Source organism: Ostrinia nubilalis, chromosome 15 (assembly GCF_963855985.1).
Source record: "Ostrinia nubilalis chromosome 15, ilOstNubi1.1, whole genome shotgun sequence".
NCBI lineage: Eukaryota > Metazoa > Arthropoda > Insecta > Lepidoptera > Crambidae > Ostrinia > Ostrinia nubilalis.
Genome location: NC_087102.1, coordinates 11,139,165 through 11,159,452, shown reverse-complemented (window position 1 = coordinate 11,159,452; position 20,288 = coordinate 11,139,165). Strand labels below are relative to the sequence as shown.

Below are 20,288 nucleotides of genomic sequence, written 5' to 3'. Positions count from 1 at the left end.
ATGTTCAGCAGTGGACGTCCTATGGCTGAAATGATGTGTAAATAAATAAATAAACAGCAGGTCTTACTTTTTCAATCTTCGTTCGAGAATTTTTACCATAGATTTTTCTATTTTTCACTTACTTATTCACAAAGCGGTCATTCAAATCGGTACAACAACGTCAACAAGCTATTTTTAAACTAAATACCTACTTATGTTGTATACCTCATATTATAATATTGATAATTTTTATGTTAAAATAATTTAATGTTTTATTATTATTTCTGTGTAGTTTAAAGTAGTTTAAACACAGTAAAAGTTACATTATTTATTTTTTTAAGTCCATAATCATAAAATACATAAGTAATTAATTTAACTTTACTATTTATTAAGTTTCGCATTTCAAATAGAAAATTTTTAATAACTATTAAAAAATCACGGTACCAGTGAATGAAACATAAATAGTTAAATAGTATATTTTGCATATTGGAATGGCATTGCATACCAATCTTCTATAGGTAATAAATTGATACAAATAACCCTACTTCTGGCGCAGTCGGGTAATAAAACAACAATTTATTTACTCAGAAAAACCAAAAAGAACGCTGCGGACAGGATTCGAACCTGTGCGGGTAGAACCCAATGGATTTCAAGTCCATCTCCTTAACCACTCGGACACCGCAGCTGATAAGTGAGTCTTCAAAATGAAGTATTGGTTACTAGTCGGCTCTAAAATACATTTTTATTGATTTTTTCTACACTAAAATTATTTATTTATTAAATTAAAGCAAGAGTATTAAAAAATTAAGTAATAGATAACATATTATATAAAAAGAATTGAAAATGAAAAAATCACTGCTTAGACTTAGACTTTATTGATTGGTTGACAAAGAAAAGTAAAGATACTCAGCGAAAAATTGCGAAAGAAAATGGTTTCATGAAATTAAATAATAATCAACAAAAAAAATACAACGCCATCTCTACGCTCTACATTCACACACTAACTTATGGTGTTCGCGCCTAGTAGTTACAACTTTTATTCATAGGTGGCACTGTAAAAGCAGAGCCATCTGGCGGCGAGTAGTACTACTTATTCTACTTCTTACTACTTAGCGCCACTACTCTATTTATTCATACGATTTATGGGCCACCATAAATATCCGGATCTATCTATGTTTTTTAGTTGTACACCAGGGAAAATAATAACAAAAAAAAATGTTTGCGTAAACAATACATGCAGCTAAATTCAGCCCCCCTAGACAAAACGCACTTTTTTAACGAATCGAAAATCGAATCCGTCAAAACTCCATACAAAAAAGGGGCTTTTCGACCACTTTTCGACTGGTTTGTGAACTGTGATTATAATTTGCACTTTGTCTAGACCCACAGATCCTGTTACGTTCAGTTTTGTTTTTAAAGGGTAGGTAGGATACGAACCTAACAACATACCTACCTACTTACAAATATATTAACATTAAAAACTTGTGATGTAGACAGATGACTTACTAGGATTGATTTTTAACTTAGTTAGGTAAGTAGTCCGATTAAATGACTGTTTAGTAAAATTTTGGATTGGTATTTCTATCGGTTTAAGGCACAAAATCAATATCAGTCAGTGAGGCAGTATACCTACTCGTTAGTGATGTAATGATCAAAATCGAATCTTGGGTCATTGTTATACATAAAATAATGTTTTACACCAATATAGGTACCATCATAATTTATAATATACCTCACATAAAAGAAAAAGTATTTTGTATGTTCTCTTTTTGGGAGCGTCAGTCTATATTTATAATGAACGAGAAATATCTATCCATCTCCCTTTTTATGAAAATAATGAGGTTGTTAGGTACCTATGTAGATGGAGGTAATAATAAGAACAAACTGTCTTAGCTTGGTCACTGATCACAGTAGGTCTACTGAGTAGACCAATATAATGTACCTACCATTTATGCAATAAAATAGGACATACTAGCTAAAGTATCGGTTTCATTAGAAACCGTAAGAAACGCAAGAACATTATTTCATAATTAGTTTAATAACAAACTTTATTACTTACGCATAAAATATAATGAAATTGAAATTAATTTATTACAATACTAGTACATTTATATTATTACAATTACAATATTAATTCATCACAATCCTTATCATGCTTATGAATGAAAACTAAACGATTCATCTGAATCGTCCGATTCCTCATCATCTTCATCAGTATCATTAATGCCATCTTTGATATTAAATGTCAAGTGAAAAGTCAAGCTGCCATCATCTAGGCAAACATTCTTCACTGTTTTCCAATCATCAAGTTCGGCAATAAGGGAACCGGATTCAATTGCCCTGTTAAAACAAAATACTGGTGAAAATACTGATTACATAGGCACATAAAAAATACTACAATCAGCGTTAAATAGTTCGTGACAATATCCAAAGTAGAAAAAGATCGCAGTACATTTGCGACAATTGGAATAAGGTTGTGTTGTCAACTTTTTGGCCACTTTGGGTGTCACAAACTAATTTGACTCTGACTACACGCAGGTGCCTAACAACATCAGACCATAAATTATTTTCATTTCATATTATAGCTTCATTACTTGTCTCAGTGTTTATTTAGTTTGATTACCGCCAGTAATTACCGGTGTTTTGTTAGGAGTTTGACCTTATTTAAAGTAAAATGGTGCAACCCAGCCTAAAATATTTGCAAACTTACCGTTGTTCTGCTTTTTCGGAGTAAAAATCATACATTATTTTAGTTGTGTTTTTTAACATTATTCCGAATCTAACATCAGCATTATATTTAGCTACGCCTGAACCACTTAAGAGCAAATGGTATGTATTTTCACTCTTTATTTTAATTGTTAATTTCCAAGAGCTTTGTAAGCCATACACTTGAGGAAAATGTATCTCGTCGCCTTCCTTCAGATAGTCACAATCTGGTACAGTAAATCGGAACTTGATATTTTTCCTCGAGTCATTTACTTGTCGCTGAAAAAATAATAAATGATTCTTAACAATACGTAATAATGCTTCAGTGTAAGATAAAAGATATCGAAACACTTTTTTATAGGAAATAGAAGTACGGAGAGTAAACATTAAAGCAAATCCAGTGTCACCGTTATGCTCGTGTAAGTGTATTATTGGAAATTTCTGGAATAGAATATTTTATGAGCTCAACACCTGCGCATTACCGGTCGTTATGGAAATCCTTGGGGGAGGCGTTTGTCCAGCAGTGGACGTCATTTGGCTGTAACGAACGACTGTATCTAGCTCACATGAAAATCAAAGAGGTGATAGATGAAACTAAAGTTCTTCTAGAAAAAGCAGTTCAGTTCAAATAAGAGGCGTGAGGAAGCGCTAGTTTTTATACACTTTTTAGAAGGGCAATACACGTCGCATTTGTCACGGTTAGTGGCTCTAGAAAAGTTAATACCAAGTTTAGTATTAATTGGTTGTACTCACCGCAATTCTTTTATCTAACGCAATCGAGAACCCTTCTGGCATAGGTAATTTTGCTTTGGGCCGGTTTACTATGTTGAGTAGTATAGCAATAATTTCCGACTGAGTGAGCAGTGGCGGCGTGGCGGATATTTTTGCAAATTCTTCAGCAGGTATCGTTAAAAAACGAATGGTTTTTAGAATTTCGCGAATGATTACCCGCGCCGATTTGAATTCTGGTGAAAAAAATAGCAAACAATGACATTAAAACTTTTTTTATATTAGTAAAAACCATAAACTCTAGGTATGGAAGGTATTTGATGGTTCGAAAAAAATAGACCAAGTTCTTTATTTATCTCATACCTAACCTAAATTAATAAAGCCTAGAATAAGCGCATGAATATTGAGGCACTCAAAATGGCTAAGTTCCTTGTAGGTACATTCTGATAGTTGATAAAGACAAACACTAGTGAAAACGTATATAAGATGACATTGGATTACATTATTAGGATTTTTTTCTCACGTATGCGCACGCGCACGAATCGCTTGTATGAAGACTACACACTACCCCTGCCCTCTAGGTGCTATTAATCTAAGCATTACCTGAAACGACTTTTTCTATTTTGCCATCCTTTTCTATTGTAGACTTATCTTTTAGATTTTCCATTTTTGGTGGATTACTTTTTTCTGATGTTGATTTAATATCAACACAATCTGTAAATAAAAATGATATTATTTAGTTAGATTTAAAACGAAGTATTAGCACAGGTATTAGTAACTTATTCGGTTTTAAGGCTTACCTACCTACATCATGAAAAAGGCATTAATAAACTCGACTCTAATCTGTGAATGGCTAGATTTTAATAATTTTTGGAATATCTATCACAGTCATAGATAATGTTAATAGTAAAAGTTGATTCCAACCAATTTGCTGTTTATTATTGTTTAAATAACCTCAGTTACCTGAGGAATAGATATTATTCAATCCACTCCGATGTAAAACTTTCTATATTCATGCTATTCTTCAATAATCTCACTATTTATGTACAAGTTATGCTTACTAACCTTGAAATGCATCCGCGTCATTTATATTTTCTTTTGTTTCTTGCTTAATTTCTTCAACTTGATTATCCTGTATTGAATAAAAATATTTATGAGTTACCAATTAGGATGTCAATTTATAAGAAATTAAAAGACAAACAAAAAGTCGAGCAATAAATTTATTTCGTCAAGTTAACCAATAGATCTCACTAAGCGAGTGTTTTATAGAGAAACTATCTACATAATTTCTCAGATAGAATATTTATTGGAAGAATTAGACATGATGTGATTACTTAAAACTTGACACTAAGTAATGGTGGTTACTTAAACTCAATTGCAGAATGAGGTTCTCTCGTTGCAGTAATGAATATTTATTTTTACACCCGTTCAATGCATTTATACTCACTTTCTGAGTTGTTTCGCTAATCTGTTTGTTTTCACCACTTGGCTCTGAGTCGTAATAACCGATGGTCACGGCAAATTTCTGAAGAGCTACATATAATTCCAATTCGCTTTTAATAGCAAAGGTATCCAAAGAATAAATATACTGGACAGTGCTTAGCGATGCACCTAGAAAGTCAATGCTCTTTAACACTTCCGTAGTTCTAGTCTTTATAAACTACAAAAGAAAAAGCAAAGATTAAGAATAAGAATAAATTTATTACAAAACTTAGATAGATTAGGGTTTAACACTTCCAACTATCAAATCAAATAAATAAGTTACTCACATTTTCGGTCGCTTTCAACAATTCTTTTTCATCATACTTCACAGCAAATTCATATGCAGAACAACAATCTTCTGGATTTAATTCACGCAAAATATATTGTATGCACAGTTTTTGTAGTTGTACCAACTTATATTTTTTAGCCGCGTCATATAGATCACTGGCATCGCAAAATGACTTCGGGTCTATAGTGTCAGTGTATATGTACCTGAAATAATTTTACAAATTGTTGGATCATTTTAATAAAAAAAAAAAATCTGAAACATTACGACCAGCAGAACAGAGTAAAATGAAAAAAAGTGTTTATAATAGCACAATAAATTATAATCAAAATGATGTTATGCAAAAACCTATTAAATTAGCGTTTTTTTCTCTAACATAGGTACACTTAGCTATATTCATCATAATTTTTTATTTGAAATTTCATTTTTAAGGTTAGCTTACTTTTACTATTAATTAGATTAGAATTTAATCTTCAAAGACAGCTCGTCCTATGTGGCGTCCGTTTTCGTTATAAAAATATTTTTTTACAGATACCAATTTAAAAAAAAAATCTTAGCCTTTTCTATTACATTATTATAATAATAGCTAAATGTTGTTTTATTCTACCCTATAAAATTTGAATTTGTGGTTCTTTAAAAATTCGAAATATGTTAGTATGGTAAAATGAATTTTCGTAAAATCCTCTATACAAAACGCTTATTTCATAGGTGAAGACCTAATAATATTAGTACCTATACATAATAATTATAAGAAGAATAAAAGTTAGTTTAGCTAGATTAATCGCAATAGGGCCCGACATACCTATGTATTACATAATATATTTTGGTAATGGGTATTCTATATTTTATATAATTATTATATGGCGGACAAATTAATAAAGGTAAGTAAAACACTTACTGTTCAATACTTACTTTATCATTTCAAAAAAAGTATCACGCTGTACGTCAGTTATTTTCATAGGTTTAATAGTTTCTGGTCCGCTAAAGAACATGGCGGCAAACACCGGCGAGGCTACAGCGAGCACCAGTTTGTGAGCTACCACCGATCGCTCGCTATCATCAAATAAAAAAAGACAATCTCTCCAGGTATCAGCATAGTACAAATTCTTTATTCTTGTTTTAACGTCTTTGCTTTCCAGTTGCCAATCCCCCATCACTCTCAGCAACTTTGTCTAAAAAAAATATAGGAAAAAATGTTATTAAAACTTTTAAGAACATATTTAGGATGGGTAAGTTACCCACAGTGGAGAATAATAATGATTATAAGTAGAATTTTACTTTAAGAAATATTTAAGTAGGTACCTACATAATTATTAGGTATCAAAAATAAAATAGAACAAAATTCGTTCAGAATACGTTTTTTTCTGTAGGGTAGTTAGCTAATTACTCATAATCAAGACACAATCACGATAAGTAGTAATAGTTATGCTTGCATTACAAAAAACAAACGTTATTAAAGGATTTGAGTCTTAAATAAATACTTACTCCATAGTTTTTTGGATCACATTGGGTTACCGTAAACTTAACCGTAAAACCACTCATTTTTGTAGTACTCAGAATTTTATTGTTATTATTAATAATTCACTTGTTTTCGTTATCAACTGTTGCCTAAAACAAAATTCGTTGTAGTAATATTTTTTAAGATCACCAAATTACTTTTATGAAATACCAACTCGTAAGTAACAACCGCGTGGTGATTATGCAGATTTGAATTTAAAATGAAAAATCCCTCCTCCTCTTAAATTTTTCTAACCATAGACAAATCAAAGAGAAAGTGATACTCATTACCAAATTACCAATTAGCAATTTTAGGGTATCGATAAATATTCTTAAATGAGCTATTATTATATTTAAAAATAAAACAAAAATAACACTGGGCCTATAAAATTGGACACCCAATTTACCATTTTTTAATGCAAATATTTTTTTTTAAATTTCTATTTGTCTACTGTATTATCTGTGCTACTGTTGAATGTTACGTATTAAACGACATCTAGGGACAGTCCGTTTAAGCAACGATGGTAAACAAACATGGCTACTCACCGCAAGATGGCGGTACACTACACAAAGCAGCGAGAACTCGAATTCCTAGCTCGTAGTAATACCAAGTTTAAAAATTTCATTTTAATAGGTAAAAAAACGAATTTAAAAAAATTTCAAATGTAAAATGTGGCTAAGTTTTACCATTATTCTGTGGTTTTACTTCTTACTTTCTTTAAAAAAAGCGTTTTTTAACTTAGTAACCTACCAACCCCTCCCTCGTAGTATTTTTATCACCATTATCTAAAATTCGTTCATACTACCATATTGGTAGTGACAAATTGTTACCACTACCATCAAAGACAAATCATCACAGAAGGCTAAGTTTAAGAAATAGTACCTACAGATGCGGATGTCGGCACGCGTGGTCCGCGTGAGGGCTTACAATCTCACTCATATCATCCCTTTCTATGATCTGAGGCTTACATAGTGTGAGTTTACATTACATCAAACGTCCTCATTAGTGAGCGCGTTAAAAAAATATACGAAAATATTAGTTCTTCAAAGTTTCCGCTAGGGGCGCTGTAATCACAAACATTACTATGAGGTCTCACAGTGCGCGTGGACTTACAAGGTGACACACGAACCAATCACAAAGCTCTATTCAACACTGTGCGTTCGATTTGCTGCTTAAGCAAGACGTATCGTTTGTGAATACGGGCGTCAGTGTCTTTTTTTACGCGCTCACTAGTGACGACGTTTGATAATATAAACTCACACTAGGTACGCCCCCTGCTGGTTGCACGCAGGACAAAGATTTCGTACTGTGTACCCGCAGCCAATCCACGTTTAAAAAAAACATGTAAGTATGAAATAATTATAATTAAATGCATATTCAATCCCCACAAGTGCCGAAATCCGCATCACAGGAAAAAGGCACTCATGACACAAAAACAGTTGCATCATCAGTATTGAGGTTTAGAAAATTAAATATTAATATTATGTTAAAATATTTCTAATAATTAAGTAATTTAATTTATAAAATACATTTGCTCACAGTCAGAAATCCCCACATCAGTAGCGATTTGAGTCACGTACCTAATAAATAATGACACATTCAGGTCAGTGATAAATTATAAATATGGTAGACCACAGCAGTAACTTTTATACTTACATGGATGATTTTTCATAAAAATTTTCACCCATGGATTGGGAGAAAAACTACTTAAGCTGCAGTTTTTTCAGCAAACAAGCAGGAAAAAAGTAGGAAAGTATTATTTATTTGACTTTATATTTAACTCTTGCTGTTGTCAATATTGCCATTTCAACTGTGGTTATGACATTTTACCATTATTACTTTTAGCCACTCCCAACTTTCGTTCTTTTATTGATCGGAACAATTTCTCTTACAATGGAATATTTTTACTATTGTTCCTGCATTTGTGCCACGCCATTTGTTGCCCCACATCTTTGCAATACCTACATTTTAGCAGTTGTTTATTTTTTTCACTTAAGTTTTGATCTTCTCTCGTGAGGGTTGCAACAGCTATTTTTTATCAACTTCACCTCAGGGTCACAACCCTGATGTCAATGTCAATTTATGAGCCACAGGACATCGATAAGGTCAAAACGGTGCAACATACTTAAATGATCAAAAATAATACCTACTTGCAATTTTAATGTTGGATCCAAAACAAGCAACTCAAGTGACAATTTAAAATTTTAACATGTTAATATGTAAAAAAATCCTACTATTTACTTGGACAACAAGTTCATTTTTAATATCTCTTAAAGGCGAACGACGACTAACTAACTAACGGCTTTTGACTACAACAGCTCAGTACCTCTAGTAGGAAAAACTTTCGAGTTCGTTTCGTTGCGTATTCAAAGTGTCATCGAAAAATTTTGTATGAAAAATTAAACAGCGCCCCCTATATTATAGCCGCCCTAGGGGGCGCTGTTTAATTTTTCATACAAAATTTTTCGATGACACTTTGAATACGCAACGAAACGAACTCGAAAGTTTTTCCTACTAGAGGTACTGAGGACTACAATTTGTGATAGAACGGGATTAATTTTATTACAAAATTTATGTTATAGGATTTTGTAACATCGTAATAACTTTAATAAAGAAAAAACCGCATTCTAAAGGTATAAAAATATGTTTATTGTATTTAGTCGATCGAATAGAAGGGACTCGGTTCCCATGCACATAATTTTGTATTTATGCCGAGGACTTCGCCGTTTTAAGGGTGACAGATCATGTGTGGGTATGGACAGGCCTATGATTACACTTCAAGCAAATATCTACCTAATTTCTACGCAGATAGATCCTTAACTTTCTGGAGTTTATTCACAACCAAATGTCGGTGACAACAGTTTTCTTAGAAATCATCCAAAAAGAATTATTTGTTTACAAAAAAGTAAGATTAATGTTAGAGGAGGTGTGAAGTGTTCTAAAGCTTGTCAAAGGTTCTCAGAATAAGTAATTATTGTAATTTACGAAGAGGTTTTGGATTTTAAGACAAACGAATAGTGACTGAGTTTCTTGCGCTGCTTCTTCTCAGCACTCTACATTTCTTGTCCCGAAGCAGTGATAGGGTTAATACTGGGACGTGTAAAAGTGCTTTTTAAAAGCCTATTTGCAAAAATAAATGAGTTTTGAGAGTTTTTTTTAGTTTTACCAAGTGTGTAATACGAGTATTAGATTAATGTTAGTAAGGTGTATAATTTTATTTATGAAATATTGATAAAATTTTCTTTTCAATTTTGTTGTTGTATAATACTTATAATTTTACAAGTAAGGCTAGCCGTGGTTCACTATAAAAGTACCTTACTGAAGTCAACAATTTTTTTTACTTTGATTTTTTTGGGATGGTCTGTCCTAAAAACTTTTCTAGTTGTTCTTGTCAAAACTTTCTAATAAAAATATAGATTTAAATAAGTTCAAGTTGACAGACGTTTTTTCGTTGTAATAACATATCCAACTGATAGAGATAAAAACAGGTAGCGATAGAATTGATATTTTTGGATTTTTTACCTAATGATGGATGGTTCAGTCTGGTCCCTTTTTTGTACAACATTTTTTAGATAAGTTAAAAAATGTCGTTGTCGTGTCAACGCGTGCTTCGTAAGCAAAATAGAGGGTAAATAAATTCATTACCATGAAAGACTTACTTACGCACCTACCTAATTACCATAGTGCTCTTTATAGTAAAAGTAGAGTCGGTTCAATAAGTATACTACGTATATTAATATCACAGCTGTAAATATAAAGTTCAAGAGTCTTCATCGTTGTGGATAAAAAAAAAACGAAACAAAACAGAAATGTGTAAAACTCTATTGTACAAATTATCACATTGCGTAACTTTTTTGTGATAGCGTTATTTTTAATGGACAAATTAATCGCTATGACATAGTACGTACCTTTTAAATAATGCAAAGCCTATTTTGAATGTCGTTTTTTCTTGGTACTTTATAATGTTGGGCAATCAGTCTCAGTATAATATTTCGGTGCCTTACCGGTTTTTGTCTTGCGCAAACGCTACGCATAGAGCTTACAAATTTTTGATAAAAAATGTCTCTGATAATCCGGCTACATCATCATAATAGGATAAGTTATGGACAACCATAAACATATCAATGCGCAGTTAAAGTTAACTGCTTCGAGTTTAACGGCGTTAAAATACAAATAAATTGTTTCCATCGATAGGTTGGCTAGGGTTATGTTTTTGTTGTTATTTTAGTATAGGTACAGACATAAAGGTAAAAGATGCTTTTATGTACCTACCTTGGTACATAAAGACACCTTTTGTAGTTGTTTTATGTGCGGGTTTGCAACAAAATTGCTTGGTTTTATGTGATGGAGATTGTAATTAACTTGTTGACTACATCTTAGATGTCTTAGATGTATAATCATGTGTGTAAAAAGCACAATGTATTTTATTTACAACGAGAAACAGGGGCAGCTAAAAAGAACGCTCATACAAGTTATTACGGTTTATTCTAACAATCCTCTGCAATTCCTTTTTAGACGTTTCATTTATTCCTGAATCCTCTCCATTAATTCATTGATTGTTTAAATAAGCCATTCTGCCCCCGATAGTTGAAAAGGCCCATCTAACATTGGATTGAAGACCACCGTCTTGCAACTGGAGTAAACCAATAGCAAGTTTTGCAAGGCATATCAAAAAATCATATTTATTAAAAAAAACTTTTTCGGTTATGAGTTAAAATCAAGGATAGCTAAGAATTACCAATTTAAATTATTTGAAACGTTTTTTGTCTCCGTTTTGATATGGTGTTAGATGCGCCCTGTCAACTATCGGGGGCAGCATTCTATCCTTTAATACGTTTCAACTTTGGTTCAGTCCAGACATAGCCGCCGGGTCGCCGCCGGCGCCACCACCCTAGATAAACAGTCTTTTGTTTCAAATTCTGTCATTCCTGCCAAATGGGGTGCCATACTTAATGGGTCTCCCGGCGTCATTGCACATGTTTATCTTCAATAGCATTCTCTAGCAGTCTCCCGTTACATATAGGGTTACACGTTTGATGCAATTCGGCGCCAACCACCAATGGTGCTGTCATGTAAAGATCCAGACTGGTTGCCCATAAGTATGACTTCTTAGGCTGGGTTGCACCACCCAACTTTGATCGTAACTTTGACGATAACTGGTGCTTTTTGTATGAATTTTCACAGCTTTTTGACGTTTGTCAAAGTTAAAGTTAGATGGTGCAACTCAGCCTAAGAATTTCAGAGAAGACCACATTCAAACTAAAAGGGTAGGACCAGTTTTTTATACATACATGGTGTTTCGTAAAGAACGAGCCAAACTTAAGGAGATGATAGACTAATGGACACATAATTTTTTTTATATAAATGGTCATCCTCTTAAGTTTGGCACGCTCTTTACGGGACACCCTGTATAATATCTGACATGTTGTTACCAAACGTCGAGATTTCTGATTTGACGAATTCAAAAGCGACACAGAATAAACTTATTATAAAATTTCTACAATAAGTAAATAATAACCATTATTAATGTTATTAAAGCTCACACGAAGGCTTCATAAAATTACCTAATTATTGTAATCTTACGAACTGATTAAACCTGACGTATTTGCCCCAGAATTTTGATATTCGTAAAGAAACAGTAAAGGAAAGGTGACCAGCCAGTAGGTAGTAATTTTGGGGCAATTTTAACGGAACTTAATATCTAACGAATACCACGACTGTAATAATAACATAATGCACCCAGATGATAATAATAACACTTGGCCGAAATGTTACATTTTTTGTTAATATTGTCTGCTAGACTACCAGAACCTGTAGACAATTTTATATTGAACCAGGTGGCTCGGCGAGGATTAATTTTATAAAAAGACATAGATCGTCTCCACCGCTCAATACAATACTTTTAAAATGAAAAAAAAAAAAGCAACGAATTAAGTTCGATTTAAACAAGTAAAGATTCCTTTGACGTAGAACAAATTGAATTCTATCAAAAACATTTCATGTGAAATGTTGCCAAGATGAGACCATAAATGGTTTGCACCGTGAAAAAGTTGTAAGATCACATGTAGAGCCAAGCTTCTAACTCTACTCGCCCTAACTTCACAAATTCTACACCTAATTCAAAATATGGGGCATGGCCGTTTAGCTGCCATGGTGAAAATAAAACTTTTCTTTTGTCCAAAGTCTTGTAGTAACGAAACGGCCAATACGGCCATGCCACATATTTTGAAAAGTGCCTTTATGCATCTCTTGGCTCGTTTTAGCGGGCACTCCCGTGCCCCCAGATTGAATTCCACGCGAGTCGAGGTATACCTATTATGGCGGTTTCGCAATAAACTTCGATTTTACTGCTGTTTTGTGTAGCTCCATTGTGTATAAAGAATAAGATGTATATTGTATTTATTTGTCATGGCCACACGACATCAGAGACTCTATGACACAAGGCTGCAGAAACTAAATACACAACAACCACAGTACAAAAAACCAAGAGTAAATCCATACATTACTATAATTTTGTAATACATCTTTATAATATTATTTAGAGCTTAACAACATAATTGAACTCTTATCATTTTCAATTTTCAGTTTTGGGTAGATACCATTCACACTGAAAAAAATGTTTGGTTACTGCTTACACAACAAAAGTGACCACCGAACAATATTTGGCTATGAGGAACAAAATGTTCTGTAAATTAAGCAAATAATTCTGTAGTTAGCTAGACTTAGTTTGGTTATAAATAGTTAACACTTAGTTCGGTGGTCACTTTTGCTGTGTAAGCAGTCGCGGTATTAAATTTCAAACGCACAACGTCGCATCCTACAGCCATTAGACGTACAAAATTAAATCTCTAAAATCGTCTACTACACCAATAGTGATAACACTCGGCGAATCATTATTGACTTATTGATTCGATTTACTGAGATCTTTAAGACATCAATCAAATGAACCAGAAGATACTTCTACATTTTCACTGTTTCTCAACATACTATTTAAACAGAGTCCTACCTACTCTTCGTTTTAAAATATTACAAAATTTCTCAGGATTATAATTAACTACCTATGTGGCTTTTACGAAGGCCACTAAATTACATTAACGGAAGCAACAGATGGGTAGACACATACCTAGTTTTTCATCTTACAGCTCGTGCACAAAGAGAAAAGCCAACTCAGTCCGGTATTGTCTTTTAATACCGAGAAACTAGACACAATTATAAAATTAATAAGTAGGTAGCTTTTTCCTGCGCGAAATTTTGTCTGTCACAGAAAAACTTTATCCCGCACCTCCTTGTTTCAAAACCGGGATAAGAACTATCCCATGTAAGGACATGTAAAATTTTTAAGTCCTGGGAAAAGTCCTAAGACTTAAAAAATTCATCAAAATTTGTTCAGTGGTTTAGGCGTGAAAGCGTAACAAGAAGTTACTTTTGCATTATAAAGTAGGGCTCACGGTGAGAAATGCTGAGTCTGGACTTCATGCCCATCGCTCGCATACGGACGCTATTCATTTTGTGTTACTTTACTTTTCTGTTCCTGGTTGACCACGGACAAAGTGGGATGGCTGTTCTGTTCAGGTTATACTTTTAGATCGAAATCTCGTGTGACTGCGAAATCTGTTCATTTTCCGCTAATTTAACGGTATTGAGGAATAAAATAAGATTTGAAAATAAAGGCAATTGTTGTATGGTTATTTGCTTCCTTGTCGGATGGCTTTGTCTTAACATTCATACATATTAAATGACCAAATTATAAGTTTTTTTTTATGCATAACAAGGCAGGTACTTGACCGCAATCGCACCTATTTATTAATAAGTGATGTTCACACGAAGTATTTTATTTATTACTAGCGGCCGCCCGCGACTTCGTAGGCGTGAACCCGTTTTACTCCCTTAGGGATGGAGTTTCGTAAAATCCCTTCTTAGCGGATGTCTACACCCTATAAGGAACCTAGCTGCCAAATATATAAGATTGGAAAGAATATCTTAGAACATTGATAACCATTTTGAGATGCAATTACCTATATGGTATTAATCAAGGCTGTGCTAAAACTGATATTAATTTACACCCATGATCGCACCTTCTAAGGTTCTTTAACGAAAACACAACGATAAATCAGTATTGAGTGATCGTTAATCTTTATAGTATTCGTCCCACTTGCTAAATACCTCATTACTAAATATCTAAGCAGTATTGAAATGCCACATTTGAATAAAGTTGCCTTCATCGTGAATATTGTTTTGTGCAGTAACTTGATATAGGTATCTAATTACCTATAGTATTTGCCTAATAATATGTCCATTCAAGGGGCAAAAGCGATGGGTCAGCAAGGTTCTGGAGTGGAGGCCACGTACCGGAAAACGCAACGTGGGACATCGACGACCTGATAAAGGCAGCAGGAAGGCGTTGGATGGAGGCCGCTACCAACCGTGCGATGTGGAAGTCATTGAGGGAGGCCTATGTTCAGCAGTGGACGTCCTATGGCTGAAATGATGATGTCCATTCAATAGACATAATGTCTTAAATTAGCAAAGGTCACAAGAAGTGCTAGATGTAAGTGCAGGACCAGTTGGTATGAAAATCCTCGGGAGAGACTTTCTTTATCCAGCAAGGGACGTTTTTCGGCTGAAAAGTTACCTACTTACTATGACTGAAAAACTACATAATAGGTTCTTCATAAACCTGTGATTTTTTATCCACAACGAGGATGCTCTTGACCTGCATCTCACCTGATGGAAAGTGCTGATCAAATTGGTCTAAAATTAAATACAACATACAAACTAATCACAAACTTGAATTATCCTTGAGGATGAATCGAGGCTTGATTGAGAATCTTTCGCTGGTCTTTTTAATAAAGACTATACTATAGTCTTTATTAAAACGCAATATGTAGTACACTAACAGAACAAACCCAAGGTTTAGGTACAAAACACACGACTAGTGTCGTTAAATGTTTAATGCCTTAAGTACATATTAATAGCACGTTCTTGATGAACATACATAATTGTAGGTATCTACGTTTCAATTGTTTTGCTTCAATCTAGCGGGACTAATATATTGGCCATTGTCTCGATGTATGAAGCCTGTAGGTATAAGTTACAAACAAGTGACTGTCGTGGGTGCCATGTTAATGGACTCACAATTATGTAGAGATGATAGCACTTAAGATAAATACTGCGAAATCTTATTACGAGGCAATAAGGGCTACTTTGTAATAAAAATAAAATCTGAAGTATTGTCGACTGTAAACTACCTACCTACATTCTCTCATCTACAGTTCAAAAAACTCAAGTTACTAGAAGAGTAAATGAGACTAATATTAGGACTCCTTAAAATAATATAAAAAAAATATAACAACAAATCATGGGATTAAGCACTATCTGACTGAAGGATAATTCAATTCAATTTATTTATTTAAAGTTATCAATGTTCCACATGGTAAGTAAATGGTAAGTAATTAATTATTTATTTAACAAATACCACTCATTATCCAATCAATTAGAAATTATCTACGAGTAGTACTGTAGGATAAATTTTGGAAGCATGGAGTGGAGTTTCAGTAGGTACTTCGGCAAGGCTTTTATGGACACCACGAAAAGGGTCTACATTTCTTGAATCTGACTCAAGATCGTTAGCATTTTTATTTCTTCTTTCTTCGTCTTTCTAATTAATCAGTAATTGAGCAGCATTAGACCCATATAACAGTAACTGTGATTATGGTGACTCATAAAGCCTAATACCAGGGATAGGATCATATTCGTTCAAGTATTATATCTTTTAGAAAGTATGAATAACATTCATTAATAATGAATAACCTACCTACTCGTACCATTGAAACGTGCGCGAACCCTCGTAGTTTACTAGGTTACTCGCTTGTGGTTTACCTCATATTCATTGTTTAAAAAGCAGATTTAGATAACAATTTAGTCGGCGAAAAATATCCAGCGTTCCTGCCTAAGTAGAGACGACGGCACATCAAGCTAACAGCATTGTTGTGTTCCGACAGTTAGAGGTAAGATAGCCAGTTCCTCCGTGGTTGAGGATTCCGGGTGAAGCTCGCTTCCACCTTCGGCCTGATCGTCACTTACTATCAGGTGAGATACAGGCCAAGAGCTTCCTCGTTGTGGATAAAAAAACAATGTGACATCATATATAGTTACAATAGGGACGGGTTTGCTTCAAAAATTTATAGTCTGATCTTCTGTAGGCGAAACTACTCGACTTACCAACAAAAAAGGACGTAACGATAGCGAAGCTATTTAATCGAATTTGTCACGACGAATTTGTTAGTTTTTCTAGGGTTCAGCCCTTATTAGCTTAATTATTAACGCTTGATTAGTTGCATCGGCCGATGGCTGCGCGCACGCAGACGGCTCGGCGCCGCCGCACCTGTGCGAAGTGGGTTACTCAACTGGTTGGCCAACGCCGTAGTGTTAGGGCCTGATAGAATAGAATATAAAACTTTTTATTTGCAAGAAAGACATACAAGCAGGCAAGACATACGTAGATACAAACAGAGAGAAATATACAAGTGGACAGTTAGACTCAGCGTACATCAAGACCGCCAGGGCTTGAAACTTAATTTCAGCGGATAGGACTCATTTTGAATTGTCTCCCTTCTTTTGTTTTTGATTCCACGTATTTACTCTTTAGAAACTTACTCCTTCTTTTGTTTTTAATTGAAAAAAAATACAGATAGAGGATAGAGTTAATTTAAATTTTGTTTAGTCTTTTGTTTTTAATTTCATGTAAATGCGAGACTAAGTATACGAAACAAATATGGTTTACTGTGATTGCTGGAAAAAGTATGTTAACAAATCTAAAGTTTCATGGTTTCATAACTATTTAAAGTCGATCAAAATTATCAGCTCTAGTCTTTTTGATGCTCTATGGTCTCTGAATAACAACCGGTTATGTCCATCGGTATTTCCCTTTACTATGCCACAGATATTACTATACTAATAAGGAAAACGTTGAAATATAGTGTAGGTAATGTTATTTGAAATTTGTTTCAATTAAATCTAATCCAATTAAACCACATAATATAACTCTACCTACCAACATAGTAAAATACTAGAACATTACAGTTATATGGAGTAAAAGCTCTACTCAACATTTTATTCATTCATTTATCACAATTAAATTGTAATTTGACTTACCTATGCCCAACGCCCAAGGCTGTCCAAATAAGTATCAATGAAATAATAAAAAAATGATATTGTTATTTGCGCCTATCAACAAAAAAACTCAGCCCACCATCATTCTATGTTTAAAGACTTTACAATTTAAATCATCCATACCAAAACGCTAACGACGCAATCGCAAAATACAATTAGGCAGTTTCAATCACAGTGACAATCAAATCGATTAAGCGCGACATGAGGAGTTGATCGATCACGCGTAAGTTCACGGCCATGATTCGACAGCTTGTCACTCTCTTCGCATCGATCATATTTTTATCGATGATTTATCTCTGATAGCCTTGCTTGTCACAAATAGACAGATAGATCCGTGGTCTATCCTTTGTGCATTATCATGAGACATAGTAACATTTAGTAACTTAACGAATAGATTATATACAATTTGTCCACGAGGTCTTCAATTAAAATCTTTTACAGGGGTTGGGTTTTTATTGGCGGTCAAACTGTAGATCCTGGCTACACAGGAGTTGCAGTGGCGGGACACGAGAAGTGCGAAATAGTCCCGTACAAAGTATTTTATCGTTTTTTTCTTTTCATATCACAGCAGGAAAATAATGTTTGGAATATTATTACCTACCACTATAGTTACTTTTCAGCGCATTTCGGTCGTCAAATCAGTCAAATAAATGTATGTGATAATGCTGAAATGACACGGTAGACTACAACATTTTCCAAGACGTGAGAGATAATAAGTAAACTTCAAAGTGAATAAAAACATTTTAGGGAAAGGGTGGCAATGAAAGTCATTAATCACTCTTATATCCAAAACTGACAGATCCCAAAATTATATTATGTTCCACGAAATCCATCGAGTACGTTTCTTATCTGACCTGATTCTTATCTGAACCATATTGTTCTCAAGATATGGGCATGATAAAATCAAAATACTTACCTTTTCATTGATAATTATCTTTTTATTTAAGCATTTTATAGGTTTATTGATTAGAACTTAATTAGATTATACTACAGTATTTTCCTGTGTGTAAACAAAACGGCTTATTTAAGCGCTTAGAATGAATAGAATCAAATTAGCTATGTTACACTTGAAAAGTTGCTTCAAAATCAACAAATAACAAACAAGTGATTTCATAGGTTCCTATGGCCATAAAAAACTATGGGTGATCTCCTTTTGACAGCTCACAAACAGTATGCCCTGAATTCTTGATGGTGTCGACTTTTCAATTAACATTACTATTTGCAATAGGTAGATCAATATATTCGTCCCAGACAGGATATGTTATGTTATTTACATTACTGTTTCAGTATCGTGAGCGATCGTTTACTATGCGATGTCAAATGCAAGCTAATTTGCCAATCACGATGTTTGAGGACCTAATTGATTGAAAGAACACGATTGGTCCATTTCATTGCCAAAACAACCTAGAAATATTAGGTATTTCCAATTAGTTTAGCATCCAAAATAATTAAGACTCGAAAACGTTTTGAGGACAGGACCTAGTTGATTGAAAGAACACGATTAGTCCATTTTATTGCCAAAATAACCTAGTATTATTAGGTACTAGCGGCCGCCCGCGACTTCGTACGCGTAGATCCCGTTTTACCCCCTTCATCTATCTTACGCGGTTTAGATTTTTTCATACAAATGTTTTTTCCCGCTAACTCCCGTTCCCGTGGGAATTTTGGAATATCCTGTTGTAACTAAGCTTTAAGTTTACTAAGGTAACTGCATGCCAAATTTCAAGCGTCTAACTTAAGCGGTTTAGATTTTTCATACAAATGGATTTTCCCGCTAATTCCCGTTCCCGTGGGAATTCCTAAGTATACTATAACCTGCCCAGGAGTATGAAGAATAATTGTACCAAGTTTTGTTAAAATCCGTCGAGTAGTTTTTGTTTCTATAAGGAACATACAGACAGACAGACAGACAGACAGACAGACAGAAAGACAGACAGACAAAAATTTTACTGATTGCATTTTTGGCATCAGTATCGATCACTAATCACCCCCTGATAGTTATTTTGAAAATATATTTCATGTACAGAATTGACCTCTCTACAGATTTATTATAAGTATAGATTTCCAATTCCTTTAGCATCTAAAAAAATTATCACTCGAACACGTAAAATCTCAATTACCCTATAAAAGTCTCCTGAAAGTATCATCATCATCCTCATTTCAGCCACAGGACGTCCACTGCTGAATATAGACCTCCACCAATGACTTCCACGTCGCATGGTTTCACAAGGTGGACTGACGATCTCATAAAGGTAGAAGGAAGGCGCTGGATGCAGGCCGCTACCAACCTGAAAGTATAAATTAATTTAAATTTTCCAACTCTCAGAAATAGTGGTTCAGCAGAATTTTGTTTCAGGGTTCAGTAGAGCGTTTTTCGGGGTAGTGATGTCTTAAAATTGCTGGTAAATGGTATCAATTTCCCAATTTGACAGTTGA

At 34.0% G+C, this 20,288-nt stretch overlaps 1 protein-coding gene and 1 non-coding gene across 2 annotated transcripts; both read right to left on the bottom strand.

Annotated features, from left to right (window-relative positions):
- Positions 1-582: 582 nt before the first annotated feature.
- Positions 583-664, bottom strand: Trnas-uga (transfer RNA serine (anticodon UGA)). The gene has a single exon. It is a non-coding gene; the product is annotated as a tRNA-Ser (tRNA).
- Positions 665-2,053: 1,389 nt separating this feature from the next.
- Positions 2,054-6,855, bottom strand: LOC135078511 (uncharacterized). The gene is made up of 9 exons (XM_063973052.1): positions 6,668-6,855; positions 6,095-6,354; positions 5,184-5,388; positions 4,862-5,074; positions 4,480-4,546; positions 4,018-4,128; positions 3,439-3,650; positions 2,690-2,964; positions 2,054-2,319 (listed from the first exon to the last, which is right to left on the bottom strand). The coding sequence occupies exons 1-9, from the start codon at positions 6,722-6,724 to the stop codon at positions 2,136-2,138; spliced, it is 1,584 nt and encodes a 527-aa protein (XP_063829122.1). The 5' UTR covers positions 6,725-6,855; the 3' UTR covers positions 2,054-2,135.
- Positions 6,856-20,288: the final 13,433 nt, after the last annotated feature.